General features: G+C 37.9%; 1 protein-coding gene across 5 annotated transcripts in view; it reads right to left on the minus strand.

Moving 5' to 3' along the window:
* Positions 1 to 254: 254 nt before the first annotated feature.
* Positions 255 to 19,392, minus strand: part of PKIB (cAMP-dependent protein kinase inhibitor beta) — a 114,034-nt gene continuing 94,896 nt past the window's right edge. For all 5 annotated transcript variants that reach the window (XM_043439609.1, XM_043439607.1, XM_043439605.1 and 2 more), the window contains 2 exons: positions 6,673 to 6,852; positions 255 to 1,499 (listed from right to left, as the gene is read on the minus strand). In XM_043439609.1, the coding sequence (XP_043295544.1) occupies positions 1,432 to 1,499; positions 6,673 to 6,844 (240 nt within the window). In that variant the 5' untranslated portion in view covers positions 6,845 to 6,852 and the 3' untranslated portion in view covers positions 255 to 1,431. The remainder of the gene's footprint in view (positions 1,500 to 6,672; positions 6,853 to 19,392) is intronic.

The following is a 19,392-nucleotide window of genomic DNA, read 5'->3' on the forward strand; positions in this document are numbered from 1 at the left end:
ATTAGCACTACACCTAAAATACCTCTTTTGATTATTTTTTAAAGAAAAATATATGTTTAAGAACTTAAAGCAACCAGATTCTTTGAAATCTACCCCTTTGTTGTATTCTCAGGTTTAAAGATGAACTTTGTCAATGAAATGAGAAGTGGGAGGTGTTTTATACTGCAAAGACTATTCACTTCCCTCATTAAAATGTCACCATATTCCATCTGTTACACTGTAGGAGATAAAATGAAGAAGACTTGGGTCGGTAGTAAGTTTCTTTAATAGTGAAAGAGTTTATTTGATTACTGTATACAGACGTGGCCTAAGTCAACAATCAAATAAAATACTGCATGCAGATAGATCTGAAAATAAAAATAAATCCATTAGTCAGATTTTCTTTAAAAATTCAGAATTCCATGATTCTCCTAAAATATCTAATAAATCAAAATTTACTAAAGCTTTGGTTTTGGTTTCATTCCTTTTAAAATATATAATTAAATATATATTAAAAGCAAGTATTTTGCTATTTCTGCCTGTACCATTCACTAAACACTTAAGTGCTTACTATTATGTCAGCTAGTTTAGGAAAGATATAAAAATTAAGGTCTGCATTCCTGAGGAAATTATTTAAGAAACAAATCATATACACAAAAGCCCTGAAAATAAGAAAAGACAGTACAAAGCGACTAGTCAAGTGTTCTGTGTAATTCACATTAAAGAAAAATGTACACACACACATATGCACACTGAAATTAAGGAAGATAGTGAGATTCATTTAATAGGCATATTTCATATAAACTATTCATCACAAATTTTCCATTTTAAGAGTTCACATGAAAAATCACAGTATGCATAGACTAGAAGCAAAATACATCAGACAAAAATTTTCTAGAGATGTTTGAGCTGTCAAACTTCTACTATTTTTTCCAAATCTGTTTAAAGTTTGGGGGGAAAAGCTTCATATTTGGATAAAAACATACTTTTATCTATCCTTCTTTGGCTAATCTATCACTTTTCTCACCAAAAAAACACAATTTCTTACAAATCCCATACAGTTTTAAATTACTAGTGTTTGGTTTATATTTACCAAGAAATGGTTTACCTGTTACCATAAAAATGGAATTTAAAATATATCTGGCTTAAGAAATCCAAGAGAACAGTGGATTTAGCTGGGTTTATAGACAAAAGATATGTATTTAAATGATCATGCACTCTTAACCTCTCTCCTGGGTGCAGTTTGGAAGTAATCTGCCTTTTAATAACCTACATTGGACATCATGGTTGTAATCCAAGTGAGTAGCATCACAACAAAATTATCTAATACATACATGTTGCTTAGGGCTGCAATGTTACCATAGTTACTACCAGATCAAACATCTCAGGAAAGCAGGGCCACCAAGTCTTTCACTGTGAAGAAATTCAGCACTTTTGACAGGTAATGAGCCCTCATTTTCCTTCATCTTTGGGCTTTTCCAATTGATCTTGTGCTGTTTCTTCATCTTTCTTTTTCACATCTGCAAAACAGATAAATTTTCATCACATAGAGAATATATTGAAATCTACTTTGTACTATACTGGGAAAAAAACAGTTTTTCCTTTATGCACTCTAGTCATTTTCTACTTGATTAGGACACACTTTTTTGCCATCCATGTAGACGTAGAAACTACACAAAGAAAAGATGTATGGGTCTGTCTCCTAGTTACCTTTCTCTCTTATTCTCCAGAATATTATGTGCCAGGCAACCTTCAAAGGTTTATTACAATCTCCACTTACAGACTATTGTCTTGAAGCATAAACAGGTTAAGTGACTTGCCCAAAGTCACCGAGCTAGTGAGTGACAAAGCCACAGTTTGGATGCAGACTGATGGACCTTGCCCTTCCCCATCTCCCGATGACAGATCACACTCTCAGCTTCCTCACACTTCCCACCTTCTTTGCTGCTAAGAGTTAATCTCATTTTCTACTTGATAGGAAAAAGAAACAAATCAAAACTATCAGATCAGACAAGCTCAACTTTCTGCCACCAAACCTGTAAAATTACCCCTGCAGTCTAGACATATTTCTTTTGCCCATATGACCATGGAAGACGTGGTCTTTGGAACTGGCTATGGCTGTTGGAGCCCCTGGCAAAGTGAAAACACAGCACCCGTTATTCAAAAAATATGGAAAAATTTCAAGATGACAACCATAGAACAAAACCAAGGGTAAGCCTCACCTGAGCCCAGAGAGGGCCCTGAGCAGCTGCCAGGCCAGCTCACCCTTGGAGCTGGTGCTGCTTCCACTGATCAGATCTAATTTCTTCATAATCCGGGATCCTATCCATTTCTGCCTCAACAGCACTCTCATGATCATCTCTAAGCTCCTCATTTCATCTGACTTTTGCTCTTTCTCCTGGCACCTTCATTTCCTCAAGTCACTACCATCTCCAAACTGACAACGGCCTCCACTGACTGGTTTTTCTTTTATCCTTCAAAATATATCTTTGACTGTCATCATTTTAAAATATGACTACTGCTTCTATTACTTCTCCAAAATGGGTCCTATCAAAATCATCAGGGGCATCTTTGAAAAGAAATCTGATAGACTATTCTGTTCTCCAACCTACATTCATCAAATATTTATTAAGCACGTGCTACTTCCCTGGTGGCTCAGACGGTAAAGAATCTGCCTGCAATGTAGGAGATCCAGGTTCAATCACTGGGTTGGGAATATCCCCTGGAGGAGGGAATGGTTACCCACTCCAGTACTCCAGCGTGGAGAATTCCATGGACAGAGGAGCCGAGCAGGCTACAGTCCATGGGATCCCAGTCAGACACGACTGAGCAATGAACACACGTACCAAGCAGTGAAGAAAAAACTATACATTCCAACTTTCAGGGAAATCTTCATGATAAATATGGACAATAACTAAAATGAGTAAAATGTCTGGCATGTGGAAAGTTTACAAGTGCTACAGAGGAAATTTAAAAAAGGAATTGTCAAGACGTGTTGGGGCCTGGAGATTGCAATTTTAAATTGGGTTGGCTAGGAATGTCTCACTGAGAAGGGGCCATGTGAGTCAAGACCTGAGGAGGTGAGGAAGTTAGCTTGGTAGGTAGCAGGGAGAAGAGCATTCCAAGCAGAGAAAACATCAAGGTCAAAGGCAGCAATGTGCAGGAAAGAACTGCCATGGGGACTGTGCAGAGAAAGGACAGAAAATGGGGTCACACGGATACCAAGAGACTAGATCTCTGAGGGAGAAACTGGCAGATTTCTGAACCAATTTTGAAAGTAGAGCTGACAGCACTTGGATGTCTCATAGGCATCTCAAATGGAAGAAGCAGAAATCACTCCTCTAACCCTTAAAACTGCCTTTCTTCCATGTTGGCCCTTCTCGGTATATGGCATCACCATCTACCCTGTTGCTCCAGGGATTATTCTCTATTTCTCTTCTTCATTGCTTGTAGTCATCTCTACCACATCAGTTCATCATCAAGTCCTATGAATTGTGCCTAGAAAACATATCCCAAACCCACCCAATTCCATCCATCTTCATAACCTATTCAAAGCCATCATCTCTCACTAGATTTCTGCAACTGTTCCATGGGTAAAAGCTTAACAAATCCTTTCTCCTGCTCTAATGGCAAATTTGACTTGAGATTAATTTTCTAGCTCTGTTACCCTGGAAACCAGATTATGTTGGTATGTCAGCACGGTTAGTAAGTGTATGGTAGAAATGACCCAAATGGTAAAATACACCTGCACTGAGAGAAACTATACTCTAACTGGTAGGGAACCATAGCACTGGGATTCCATAAAGGTCATGACTCTTGTAACTGAGCATGTCTCTTGTAGTGTCCATGGACTTAACTGCAAAGTATTAACTCCCTGGAAGATGAGGCTTCTAACCCACCATTGCTCCCATTGGTGCAAATCTTGTCGCCTTGCGCCTGAGTTTTCAGTGAGTGGTGGGGTGGGGATGCACAGAGACTAGCCCCCATGACTGCTTATATGGACTTCTGCGAGGATCCACACAGAAGGAGATGATGTCACGTGGCTCTTCTGGCCCGCTGTGTTTCTAAACCTGTATACTTTTGATCAGACTGGCACCAAATGTGGTCTTATGAATCTGAATGTTTAATTTGGCCCCCAAAGATTTCCTAATGGGGAGTGCACCTCCTAACTCCACTATACCTGTTATTTCTCCTACAATCCATTCCTCAAATAACAAAGTGGATATTCAAATATTCAAACATGAATATCATCTCCCTCACATTTAGAATAAAATCCTCTTTATTCACCCAGGTTTCTAAAGCCCTAAGAAAGCTATTCCTTGCTTACTCTCCAATGTCATCTCTATTCTCCCTTCTCACCTGTGGCCAAGATTTTATGCTTCTTGACATGTCCATCTCATTCCATTCTAAGAGGTTTATACAAGCTGTTCCTTCTACAAAGAATGTCCTTCCCTCTTACTTTCCTGCCTGGACCATTCAGTTGTTACTCAAAATATTCCACTGCCATCAGATTTCAGTTAGGACTTCCTGAATTTCTCAATCTAAAGGAGCCACCCAGTAACTCTCTACCACAGCATCCTATTTTAATTCTCTGATAGAATATATCTCCAGGCAAGAATACTGGAATGGGTTGCCATTTCCTCCTCCAGGGGAATCTTTCCGAGCCAGGGATCGAACCTGGGTATTCCACATTGCCTCACACTTGCCACTAAGATAAATGATGGATCAAATGTGTAGTTAAGAGATGGTGGAAGGTGAGAGAGGCCCTCTGTGACATTTAGCTTCCTAAGCTGCCACCCTCTGTCACCTCTTGCTGATATGTTATAAGGTATCCTTGTCCTCCCTACCATAGTTATCAATTTTTAAGGGATAGATTAAGACAGATTGTGAACTACGAAGATTTTAGGCAGGTTAATTTCATGTAAGATGCAGGATGTCTGACAGCCTAGATTTCTTCCCACTTAAGAATATCAAAAAGGAAAACTAAAACAGGACTGATCTGAGGGAAACTTGAAGATCTTTCCCAAAATTTCTATTTTTAAATGACTAAAAACACTGAAACCACAGTGTCTGAGACAGACCCCAGATTTTTGTTATTATTATCAATTGAAAACTGCAACTGCTTTAAAAACAATTTTAAATCCTGAATGTCTGTACTTAGCTAACAACAACAACAAAAAGCAGATCTTAAAGCTATTTATATACAACTTCGTTAGTGACACATTATCAAGGCCATCTACATATATAAATTTACTTCCTTTTGTGTTTTCTTTAACATCTGGTGTTATATGTTAATTCACTTTTAACATTTGGATTTTCTTAGTACCTTCAACTTTATTTGAAAATGATTTAAAGGAAAGTATAAAAATAGAAACAGTATTCTTTCAGATAACAGTCTCTCCCAGGGAAAAAGATAAAATGAAGACTCTACTAACTTTCGTACCATATATTTGTTCTCGTTTGTTTAACTAAATAATGTCAGTAAGCATTAAAGTTCTATGTATGTGTTTAGGGGCTATCCACTATAATTAGACCAGTTACATGAACAAATAACTTATATTCTCTACCTCACAAGTTAAGGATGGTCCTTCAAGCCCTGATAACCATAATCATATTACACTTTTGAACTTAAAAAGCCAAAAGCACTACACATATTTTATCTTCTTTCTTTAATTTCCTTCATCTTTTATCTTATGATAATTTATGGGTATGTATATATATATTTTCTGTTATTTATAGAGTCCTTAAGAGACATGAAATTACTTTTAGAAAAAAGTGAGGTAACTCAACCAAAAAGGTAAGTCCCACCAGACTCCAGGGTCTGGCCACAGTCCCTGGCCTAACAAGGATAAAAGTATTTCATAGAGATCATACCAGGAACATTTGGGAAGTCTGTAACTTTACCAGGGAGAAAGTCACCTCCTGAGGCAAAGAACTAAGAGCCCTCTTCTGGGGCTCATATGAATAGGGTAGAAGTACGGAGCTTCCAGCTCTCTCCTGCCTCACTGCCACTAGGAATAAACACAATAAACACACAAACTGGAGTCCACTTTGAAGTCTAAAATGGGGCACAGTATTATTATATTTATTTTCACAGAACTAAACACTAGAAGATTTAAGAACAGTGTATAAGCAGTGGGGTGAAAGACTCGAGATTTTCCTACAGGGGTTTGATAGCTCTTGCTTTTTCTGAATCCAACTTTTTCTACTGGTTAGAGAACGTCAACCTTTATACAAACACCCACCTTAAAGTTCTCATCTCTAATTGATAATAAATTTATTCTGAGATACGATAAATAGAAGAGCTTGTAGAATACCACGATGGAGTAGAAGCTTCCACAGTGATTTGCCAACGGATGGCAGAAGGAAAATTATTTCTGAGAGCAACTCAAAAAATTTTGTAAGCTGGTTGAAAGAAGGGATTATAACTGTCCACCTTTGTATTCCCAAACACTAGCACTGTGCATAACTATACATACCCAATGAATAAGTAAATGTTCAGTTTCCACATTTATACCAGGAGATTAAAGAGAGAAGGCCACTTTCTGAAACACTGAAGAGATCTACTTAGCTTTAAACAAAAGCTGAGAGATCTTAGTAAACAAGTTTAACTAGTTAAAGGGGAGATTGTTCCCGAGGAAAGGAGGAGGAAGAGAGAAATACCACTGATTCTAAGAGGATTTTGAGTGTTACCTTCCTTCACGGATAGGGCTTCCAGTTTGACGGGCAACTCCTCCGAGGTCCCGCCTGCAGCCGCTGAACCCTGGATGTCCGGGACGGCATTTCGGCGACCGGCCCGTGCCGACGACGCAAAATTGCTGACCACAGGCTCCACATCCGTCATTTTGGGTGAATCTGTCCTCATAGTAACATCTACAAACAGAATGTGCACATGAAGACGAAGATGAGCCTGTTCCAAGATCCACGTTCACACTAATGGTTAAAAGGCATGGCTACATCAACAACACAGAAGCCTTGAGAATCTAATCATTGGCTGCACCCTGCATCAAGGTCCTGGAGCTTTTATTTGCACATTTGTACAATCACTGGATGGAACAGGAAGGCCTCAGTGGGAGCCAGATGGCTATAAATAACTGCGGAGCCCAAAGGAGCCACTTGGATGCTTTAGGGTGCAGTAATCTATCGCCTTTTGTTCTGCTTTTCTATGGCTGGATCAGCCAAATGAGGGCTTGGAAGGAAATGCAAACGGATTTGTTTGGCCACTCCCATGGAGACTCTGCCTGCCAGTATTTGCTTATGGTGCTTGTTTTCAGGCTGAAACCAAATCACTATAATTTGTAAGGACCAAACAAAACACACTCTGTTCTTCCTCTTTAGAAATAAGAAATTCAACTCTATCTCAAAGCCTTTTTACCCCAGTGGCAGCTGTTTGTCTATCTGCTCTAGCTTCAGGCATAATTTTCAACAGTCTCATGTTTGTGTTTGGGAGGGTAGAACCTCTGTTACCTTTTCTTGCCTTCAAGTGGACAGGGCAATTACTAGTGCCTTCCTAAATATCCTTTATCTTCCTAGCAATTGCCTCTATGAAAGAATTCTCAAGAGACCATTCACTATACAGGGAGGGAGGTAGCAGACATTGCTTATTCTAAAACGAGCCCTCTCTTTCATATGATGTTTTCTAATGAAAACTCTCCTAAGAAGTCAATAATGAATGGTATCTCAAAAGCAGCAGCTGCAGCAGGAATTTTCTCTTTTTTTGAGAAACCATTAAATTCTAGGCTCTCAGCTGGGCCTTGAGAGTACAAAAAAAGGATTTAGTCTCCATTTTTAGGGGACTTGCACACTCCAATGGGAGAAGAAAGAATATACATACTAGGATAGATAACATCCTAACACAGAATGTGCTGAGTATCAACCAAAGGATGAAGAAACTCATCTGTGGCACCTAATGGCCGAAATAGATGAACCTTGACCTACACGAAGCAAATCAAACCTTTCACTGAAGTTAGAAGGGAGTCTTTCCCAATCAGTTAACTGCAATTCAGGAAATGGTAAACATGAAGTGAAAAGAGTCACAAATTATGGTGCATCTGATATCAGAAACACACTTTCTTTGGTTCACAGGACCCCAGAAATGCACACGGAGCTTCATGTGGGCCCAGATGCTCTCATCTCTAAAGGAATCATGGTAAAGCTGAGAACAATGCTAGATTTTCAGACATTATTTTGGACTTCTAACTTTTGGGTGATTGCCAATTGTCTGGCATTGACACCATCAAGTAACTGGACTGTTAGTCAGAAAGAACACTCCATGCTAGACCCGCAAGATGATATTGGTTAATTGAATTAATTTCTCTGAGTTGCAGTTCCTCACCTATATAATTAGTCTGACTGATTCACAGGATTCTAGTGAAGAACAAATGAGATAAATAACATGGAAATTCTAACTCTAAAACCATATGTCTGATTATTGGCATCATTATTCATCTTTCACTAAGTTTTATTTATACCACCACCTCTTATGTATCCCCTTTGGTACTAACAAGAAACATCATCTTATTGAAAGACCTCTTGAGTTTTAAAAAAGGGAAACCAGAATTTATTCAATATTGCACAAACATTTTCACATGTATTATCTCAGATAAATCTCCCAATAACCCAATGAGGTAATGAGGAATAACTCTCACTATATGAATGTGGAAACTGGGGCTCAGAAAGGTTAATTGACTTATTTCGAGTTGAACAACTCCTAACCTAGCACACAAGGTTGCAAATTCAGTTTCAGTTCATTCTGAAAGCAAGATGACATGGGTTACTACAAAATTATCCTTCTAAACTCTGGTGATATACATGACAGCCATACAACAGCTAATTTCGTTTCTGCCCTTCATTACTTTTTAAATAGAAAAAAATTATATACAGGTGATCCTTGAATGACACAGGTTTAAACTGCACAAGACCATTTATACGCGGATTTTTTTCCAATTAATATGTTCTACAGTGCTACACAATCCATGGTTGGTTGAATCCTGAGGTGGAGAACTGCTGATGCAGAGAGCCGACTCTAACATTATACACAGGTTTTCAGATGAATGGCGGTCGATGCCCTTAACCTCCATGTTGTTTAAAGGTCAACTCTATATACATTTGTGTTGAAAGAAAAAGAAATTCCCTGTTTTTGCATAGGTATTCCTTTCTGGCTTGAACCTCTGGTTATCCACGTGCCCCCCACCCCACACTTATGATAGACAAATTTCAATTAGAGATCACTTCTCTACAGCTTGTGAGGAACACTTGACATTAGTTAGGGAACAGACCCCATGTGCAGACCCCCATTCTGTCCTCAGCCAATTAACATCACACAAGAAGCCATGACCACAATCAACTATTTGTTTATAGGAAGCAACTTCATGCTAAGTTTGGAAGAGAAGCTCCATGAATACCTTGATTCTTACTGTCCTGACAGTCCAAAATCTTAACACTAAAGATAACAATAGATATAAGAATATTAAGACACACTCTTTAAAATACTGAAGTGTTATATATTTTATGTTTAGCAAGATGGGATATGTCAAAGGAGTCTTGAGTTAGAATTTGCATATTGAAAGAAAACTTCCAAAAGGTGGCCTGGAGGGTGGGTCATCAACATGAAAGAAAAAACTTCTGCACTCCAAGATTTTTCATTGCTGTTGACTCCTGTTTTGAAAGTTTTTGCTTTTGCCTTTATACTGTTATTTCTGCATAGGCTTTCTACATTAGTCCTTTTTTGTTGATTGGTATTAGAAAACAAGACCATCACAAAACTATCTAAAAGTCGGTCAATGTTATAATCATTAACTACCATTTTAAGATCAAAACAAAACTGGATATGCAGAAGGTCAAACAACAGGTTACTTTACTGCAGAACTTTCCTTGGTCCATTTCCAAACTCTCACTGGGCACCATCTTCCTTTCAGAGCCTGTGACTGATGCTGAGTGACCAGGATGTGAGGCTCCACCACAAGACAAGCCCAGCCCACAGGCTTTCTATAGTGAAGTCATCTGATTTCGGTGACTTAGAGAGCACTGGGAAGAGCGTCTGAATACACAAGGTGATTCTTAACTGGGCTCTTTTAATTCCCTGGTAAGTTTGTTGCAGCATTAGAAATAATCTGAAAGTACATCAAGAAAAGAAGGATTGAATAAATCATATCTATTATATTACTGGATATTATATGGCTCTTATAAAGAATGTGTAAGATCCAGTCAGATCTACTTATGGAGATATGTTCTTGATACAATGTGAAATAAAACAAGCTTAAAAGGCAGTAATGACAGCATGGAGGGAAAGGAAAAAAAGCAATGAATATAATGTCATTCAAACTTAAAAAAAGAATGAAAGTTCTAGTTAGGAATTTAAGAGAGAACAAGGAGAATATTAACCACTTTTGGTATCTCCTTACATATTTTAACCTGTAATAAAGTGTTAAAATTAAATAATATGTAAAGGAATTGAAACATTCACCTGGAAAAATTATGAAATACACAGATACTCTAACATACCAAGGCTCTAAAAGTAACACTTTGACAATTTTACCCAAAATAGTGTATCTTCAAGTGAAAGTCTCTCCCTACCCCAATTAGTCATCTTACTTATCTGTTGTTACTATCCTATGCAATATTGATTGTATATGCAATCAATATATATATACACACATGTTATATATATGTGTGTGTGTGTGTACAGGATGCAATCAATATATATACACACATATTATATACACATATATATCTATACAGGGCTTCCCAGGTGGCGCTGTGCTAAAGAATCCACCTACCAATGCAGGAGATGCAGGTTTGATCCCTGGGTCAGGAAGATCCCCTGGAGGAGGAAATGGCAACCCACTACAGTGTTCTTGCCTGGGAAATCCCATGAACAGAGAGAGGAGCCTGGCGAACTACAGTCCATAGAGTTGCAAAGAGTTGGACATGACTTAGCAGCTGAGCATACGTATATGTATATACATATATACAAAGTAGAGAAAATTGCTCTCTTCAATGCTTTGTGGTGTTTAAAAAATATAGAACCCACAGAAAGATGAGCAAACACTACTAGGAAAAACAAAAGAGATTAACTTGCAGGTTCTTTTAATTTGCTGGGCTTAAAGCTAATTGTGCTTACGGTTGCTAACCAAGGCAGCTGACTCACTAGCAGCTCTTCCGCTTTTTCTTCTACAGAATTAGCAGTGGGACCTGGATGAGTTCTGCTTTGTCAACGGTGGCCGCTCACCGGAGCTGGAACCATTTGGACGTTGGGAGGTTTCACAGAGGTCCTTGCACAGCCCACCGCAAGACAATGCTATTTATAAACTCCTGGGACACAATTTCTTCTCTATTGAAAATATACAATTTCCCAGATGCCTTAACAAAAGACCCAAGCACATATACACAGGTCAGGATCTTTGCAGTCTCCCAAACACGAAAACGCAACACCACACAGCTGAAGAAGACAAAGATAGTCAAGCTTATAAATGAAACACTGGAAAAAAATAAATTTATATATAAACCACTAGTCAGCTCCCAGTGAGCTCAAAATTGCCTGCTAAGAGTATGTATGTTAGTATGTTATAAACATAGTGTAAACAAGTAGAAATTTTTGAAATCTCTTTCCCTTTCAACTGATATGGTCCATCTTTTTAGCTCACATTCATTCTTTTCTCAAGCTTCATTATTTGAAGCCAAAGCCACAAGGAGGTGGATACCTTTTTTTCTTTTCTAATCTCTGCATCCATATCAGTCACCTCATCTCTTACAGAGAAACCTCATCCTGCATGTAGAACTTGAAATAAACTCCTCAACCACTAAATCAGTTCTCTGGAAGTATGAATCAGGCTATCTGAAAAAACATTTAAACAAACAGAGGAAGAGCATGTATTTTGGAAAGCCGGTGCTTTTCTGGCCGAAAGACAGAAAGAGGGACACACGCGCGCGAACACACACACACACACACACACACACACACAAACAAACACAGTGGTCTCAGCTAATAACCAAATTCCTCACGTCTCTTTCTCCTGCTTTCAATGTCTTAATACCTTATGCTAAATTTTTCTGGTTTGATTTTCTGTCTTGGAACATACTAACCTCTTCCAAACAAGGTAAAAGAACAATAACAATTGCCTCTTAATGCAATGAACACAGACAATTATTCATCCAGCCAACATTTATCAAGCTCTTACTATATCATAAGTGCCAGGCCCTGTGCTAGGTTCATAGGATACAAAGAGGAACCCATAGTCCAGTGATATCAAACACATTCTGATCTTTTCACAGTTTACTTCTCGACCTTAAATCTTATGCTTTGGAAATTAAGTAAAAGTATCTGCTTCTAAAAAGTCCTTTAATATGTGCTGCTGTGCTGTGCTTGGTCGTTCAGTCAGGTCCAACTCTTTGAGACCCCATGGACTGTAGCTCACCAGGCTCCTCTGTCCATGGGATTCTCCAGGCAAGAATACTGGAGTGGGTTGCCATGCCCTTCTCCAGGCGATCTTCCCAACCCAGGGTTCGAACCCAGGTCTCTCTCATTGCAGGTGGATTCTTTACCAGCTGAGCTACCAGGGAAGCCCATACTTTAACATATCTCCTATTAAGCTAAATATCAAGACCATTAAGCTAAATATCAATATCTGGGGCTGAACAGAGCTTACACGGAATGTATACATGTATAAAAATTATTGTTTTAACTTAGAGACCTTTCTTTCTTTGTAATTCCTCCACATATGGCATTTCCAATGCCTCCAGTACACGGGAAAGGGAATTCTATCTTTTGTCTACTGACACACACATTTTTCCCTTCGTGCTTAGGTTCTTCCTTGCTAATGATAAGAACAGGCTCTTCAATATATATTTGTAGGTGTGTGTTTAGCCACGCGGTTGTGTCCAACTCTTTGTGATCCTATGGACTGTAGCCCGCCAGGCTCCTCTGTCCATGCAGACTCTCCAGGCAAGAATACTGGAGTGGGTTGCCATGCCCTTCTCAACCCAGGGATCGAAGCCCAGTCTCCAGCATTGCAGGCAGATTCTGTACCATCTGAGCCATCAGGAAAGATCATATTTGTAGGTACATAGAAGCTATTCTTATCATCGAAAATTTTTGACAGCTTAAACCTATAGAATTCAAAATGCACAAGCTCATTTTCCCATAATCTTGAGAGTAAAGTAGTAAACAAAACTGAGTCTTTCCTGCACAATGACGCTTGCTATACTAAGCTAGGGATAATAATATAGACTGATGTGGATACAAGTAGAAAAGATTAACTGCAGCAAACCATGGAACTCCCTTGAGCGTGGGGGTCACAGTTAATATGGGATTTGCCACGATAAGTGAGGAGGAATTCCCCTGCCTCACCTGGAGACCTGGAAAAGTTACATGGCAGGCAGCTCCCCTATGTGAACAGAGCAGGCGTGGTTAACTCCAAAAGAGAAAAGAGGACAGACTTCCCAGGGAAAACAGTCTCTGAGAAGGGCCCCAGAGAATGAGCAAGCATGTTCCAGCAAGAGGCTGCTCTCAAACCATCCACTTCTCATCCTGAACCTTTCCAACCACACTTGGACACAAAATGTTCTTAGATTTCAAAAGGGGCACAAAGACTCTCCAAACTCACAGAAGCCCGATTTTGCACAAGTGAGAAAATCATACAATTTTGAAGATTCATATGGTTTGTCTACACCCTTCCTGTCTCAGAGTGAACACAGGGGCCTGAGAAGTCGGTTCCCCTTTTAATGAGACAGTGGTTTTTAAATGTCAAGTGACTTTTGATGACGTCAATAGGAAGGAGAGAAAGGGAAGCTGACTCTGACCAGTGTGGTCACAGGAGAGATGGCTTTCTATGCCTCTGCCTGGTACATGGACTGCAACACAGATGCCCAATGAATTTACTAAATGTTCAATTAATAGCTGACACCTATACATTATGAGCAGGCAAACACAGTCAGTGAAGGTGTTTTTAATGAATAATACTATTAATAAAAGCTGAAAGTTCAATTATGAAATATTACAATGAAATTTGTTGCATTAACATTAAAATAGCTTTGGAGGTAGGCTGTGGACTATGGCAAATACAATGCCTTGCAGGTGTAAGTAATGATGTTTGTCAAATGCAGAGTAGTAGCTAATGCATAAACTCTCACAGAAGCACCCACATCCAGGGCATCTGAGAGTTATACTCCCCAGATACCAACCTTCTAGAAAAGATCCATATACATTAAACTGTGAACAGCCTTGCAGGACCATTCAATCCTGTCTGAAACATCTGTAAGACATCTGTTCCATACCAAAAGGTCCTTGATATTTGTTCATATTTCGTCCTTTCCAAAACATCCATGGAGACAGTTACTTGGTCCATATGAAAGGACCACATTTGGTCATGTCCAAAACCAAACATGCTCACAGATGCTTCCCAGGTGGCAAAGTGGTAAAGAATCCTCCTGCTAATGCAGGAGACCTAGAGTCAATCCCTGGGTCAGGAAGATCCCCTGGAGAAGGAAATGGCAACTCACTCCAATATTCTTGCCTGGAGAATCCCATGGAGAGAGAAGCCTGGTGGGCTACAGTCTATGGAGTCACAAAGAGTTGGACATGACTGAGCATACACAGAAATTTCAAAGACCTTCAGAGGAGGACCAAATGTCTCATGGTGTTTTGGACAGGACCAAATGTCTGCTAACCATGAACAGACTTGTCAACAAAGTCAGTTACATCCAATCCATCAGCTTTTCCTTGCACAAACATGAAATCCTCTAATACCTTAAAAGATCAAATTCTATAGTTTTAACTTACCCAGCGAATTCTCCTTTATCGTTTTCATTCTTAACAAGAGGAAAAATAAAGCCCTTTTATCTTCTGCGTTTATTTTCTTTGCCTACGATTACTATCGAGAGTGAAACAGTGATGATGAAAAAGAGCCCTGTAATGACTCTTTCAATTTAAAGGTAATTTAAAGTAATAACTTAAGCACGGACACTTTCAACTGCATATTTTTATTTCAGAAAACTTCATAACATATATGTATGTGCTTATCTGTCTTCCGAAGGAAAAATGCATTGTGATACAGAAAAATAGAACTCTTTTTACAAAAATGTATACATACTAATGTGTATCTTAGCTATCAAAGTAATTACTTTCAGAAGCTACATATTTATTCCACCTCCCAAAATATTTTTGTGACTTCATACGGGCAACTCATTTTATATTCATAGAAAATGTAATGATAAAATAATATAGTATTTAAAATACATTATGTTTTATACTTTTAAATCATTAATATCAACTGCATGTCCCATTTGTTCATCCATTTCTTTCACTGCACTTCAGGTTCTTTTCAAGCCTCCTTAAGTAGTTTAGAACTGCATATATTCAGAAGAAAACTACTGCACATGAAGGTTTCAAAGCAGAGTTTGTGAGCAGTAACAGCATTACTGAAAGGCATTAGTACATCCTTGGAATGACTGCCCTTAAATTAGCTCTCATGATTGTTAAGAAGTCCATATGGTGCAATGAAATGTCTTTTCACCTGAAAATGAACAACCCTGATGCTGAATCCTGCTCTGCCTTCCAACAGACTTGCGACTTCCAGCAAGGCTTCCCAGTTAATTAAGTCTCCACATTTATCTGAAGTAGGATTAAAAGTATCTAGTCTACCACCTTGAACCAAACTAATGAATATAAATGACACATGTGCCTAGTTAACAACTACCCAAATGAAATTTGTTTAGAAATCAGTCATATTAATTTATAGGCACTATAATAGATTATCATTATAAACATCAATTACCCTGGTAAACCATGGTGTGGTTGCAGCTCTAGAGACAGTGTCTGATATTGTGAGTTATAAAGACAAAAAGGGATTGACTCTGAGACACTGCCAGAAACTTGGTGTTTAAAAAAAGAAAGAGCATTAAAAAAAAAATTTATTTACAATCTCCCTTCCTCCAACTTTATTGTCCATCTCAGCCACACACACACACACACACACACACCTCAAAGTTGGCTACCTTTCTGCCACATCTATACCACATTAAGCCACCTGTCAGGGAAAGTCATATTTCCCTTATTCTGTTCATTAAGACACTTTCTCCTAGAAGGTGAATTCTCCATACACTTGAAGCAACAAACCCTGTTTTAAGTGTTTCCTTAACAGGTAACACAGGATTGGAATTCTCAATTTCTTCATGATTTCTGAAAAATAATTCTTCACCTGAGTAATAACATAATGATATAACACGGTGAGGAAAGAAGGGTCGCAGAAGATCATATATGAGAGGGGTCTGCCTTTGCAGACAGACGTCCTGACCACACCATCCAGTGGCATCTCCTCCCTGGAGCCCCTAAGCTTCTCTGCCTTGCTCTCCATTCCCTATGTCCTTAGTGGCTTCCAGCATATATCACCATTCATTAGATTCGTGCTTGTTGTTAACCGTCTATCTCCCTCTACTCAGATGTATGCTCTACAAAGGCAGAGGTTTTTGTAGAATTTTTTCACTGATAAATACACTAAAACTATGCCTGGCAGTATCTACTACATAAAATGTGTTTATTGAGTGAAACAATTACCTTTCCACTTTTCTTTTTCAAAATGAATTATTTTCTTTTTGCATAAGAAAATAACGTATGCTCATTATTGGGGGGAAATGACAATTTTGAAAAGCATCAAAGAGAGGAAACACATTGTCTTACATCCCACTATGACAGCACTGTTAAAATTCTGGTGACTATCCTTCCAGAATTTTTTCATTGCCCACATACACAAGCATACCATATACATATCTTGTATGTATTTCAAAGTTAGATTACACTTATTTTGTATCATAGTGCCACTACAGCTTAGAACTACAATCTTTTCCAGGCCAAAATAATTCTAAATTTTTAACAAAAGTTTTGAAAAAGAAAAATTCCTAGAAAGCTAAAATTTCAGTGTATATACCAACTATATAAAATATGCATAGCCAAAAGTCAAATACAATAGCAAAAGTAAGAGTTAACAACTGAAATCATTCACAAACTTTTCCTAATTAAATTGAATAAACAATGTTAAGTTATAGGTAAGAGACTTTAAATGTATACAACTTTAAAAGTTCCAGTGTGATTTTTTTTTCTACTTCCTCAAGTCAAAGAAAAATTCTCTGGGATGTCTCTTAATGCCTATTTGAAAGAGTTTAATTTTCATCTTTCTTCTTCCTTCCAACTGAGAAAAGCAATGAAATGATTGAACCTTTTCAAGTTCTGATTTACTCTCTGAGTTCTCCTCAGTATTTTATTTTTCTTTGAAGAAGAAGAAATCACTGTAGAGTTTCATCAAGCCCAATATTCAGTCACGATCACAGTGAGAAAAATTTTTTAATTGTTTTGAGAATTTTTCTGGGTCATATAGGCAAAAGAAATTCCCAATAAAATAGCAAGTACTTCAGAAAGAAAAATCATACCATTGAAATATTTCTGTTCATCAAATTATGTATATTTGTATCAGTCGACAGTTAATAGAAGGAAAATTATTTATATGAATGCACTTAGGTTTTACAAAGAACTTTTAAAACTAAAAAATTTTGTTATTTTTATGTTATATAAGCTCAACAGAAAAAAAGTCCTCATGAAAAACTATCTAACTGACATAACAAAAATGTCCAAAACCTACATGTAAATGTGTGTGTGTGTATATATATACATACATACAAATTAATTTAAAAATATATGCACAGAAAAACATGGCAAGGGAAATACACCAAAATGTTATCAGTAGGTTCTTTCCTAGTAGTATTATTATAAATGTTTTATATTTTTTTCTTTGAACTTTATTGTGTTTTCCAAATTTTCTGTAATGAAGATTTTCATAATATGAAAAATGGCACAAGCATATCTTGAGTACACACTCTTTCCAAGCCCTTTAATGAGAATAAGCTCATGCAATTCTGTGCTGTGGGGAAGTCATTACTGCCTTCATTGTAAAAGAGAGGAAACTCAGTATCACTGAAGTAAAATGGTTTGGCTACAAGCAACCCAGCTAGCAAGTGACAGAGGCAAGACCAGAACTCATTTTATCTGACACCTCATCCCTTGCTCCTTCTGTTACCTCTCACCAAATATTTGTTGAACAAAGCCTCAGTCTTCATTCAACAAACTGTTAATATGCATCTAATATCTCCTAAACTCAGCGCAGAATTCTGGCTAAATAGTGCCAAATAAGACTACAGACTGTGATAATCACAGTGGGGATACACAAAAGAGGCATAATACAAGGTTCTCACTCTAGAAGAAAGAGTCTGTGACCTAATGTACAAATAAAATACATGCATATTAAAAGAACAGGCTTCCCTGGTAGCTCAGTGGTAAAGAAACCACATGCCAAGGCAGAAGACAGGATCGATTCCTGGGTCAGGAAGATCCCCTGGAAAAGGAAATGGCAACCCACTCCAGTACTCTTTCCTGGGAAATTCCATGGACAGAGGAACCTGGCAGGCTTCAGTCCATGAGTTCACAACAGAGTCAGGACGCAACTTAGAGCCTAAACAACAACAATATTAAAAGAAATGTAAAAATAGAAGTCAATGTGTGATATATTTAAATAAGTGGAAAATGGAAAATACTATAACAAATGTAGAAATGTTATTGGATTTGTGGGGCAATTAAGAAAGACTTCACAGAAGCCATAGAACACATATTGGGCCTTAATATTTGGGAGGACAGAAAGAAAATAAAAAGGTTTTACCAAGCCAAAGAAATATCTTTAGCTAAATCATGAAGTGGGAATGTAGAAGGCAAGTTACAAATAAAGGTAAAGGAAACACTGGCTATAATAGAGCATTATGCCACAAAGATTTGGGAAAACAAGTTGGACCATTGTCAAAACAAGAACCCAAGTTGCGATGAATTTCATTATAAAGGAGACTGCATTTACTCCTGTGAGCCCTAGGGAACCATGAAAACTCCCGAGTCACATAAAGATGTGTACAAGGTGCACTGTCTGAAAATTGAGACTGATGTGAAGGAGTTAGAAGGCTATTAAAAAGAAACATTTGTAAGAAAACCCACCATAATAGAAGGAATAAGTTTAAAAAAAAGTGTTGTAAATACAGCAAACCACAAATAGCTTCATTTCTTAAAAGGAAGGAAAAAAGATGGCATCATCGGTCCTGAAGATTCATTACAAGGTTTGAGAATTTGATACTTTCAGACATGAAAATTCATTAGAGTATGAGTTATTAAAATAGTGTAATATTCTTCAAGGACAGACAAATAGAAAAATATGCTAAAGTAGATTTCAGAAATAGACACATATACATATGGTCCCTTGATTTGTGACAAAGGATGTTACTACTAATGTGGTCTCTGTAACTATTTTAAGGATTTTAACTATCACTGATAATCTTGGAGGAGTCACAGAAAGAAACCATCAATATCTAGGTTTCTGTCAATCATGG

The sequence above is a fragment of the Cervus canadensis genome, chromosome 20 (genome assembly GCF_019320065.1).
Source record: "Cervus canadensis isolate Bull #8, Minnesota chromosome 20, ASM1932006v1, whole genome shotgun sequence".
Lineage (NCBI taxonomy): Eukaryota > Metazoa > Chordata > Mammalia > Artiodactyla > Cervidae > Cervus > Cervus canadensis.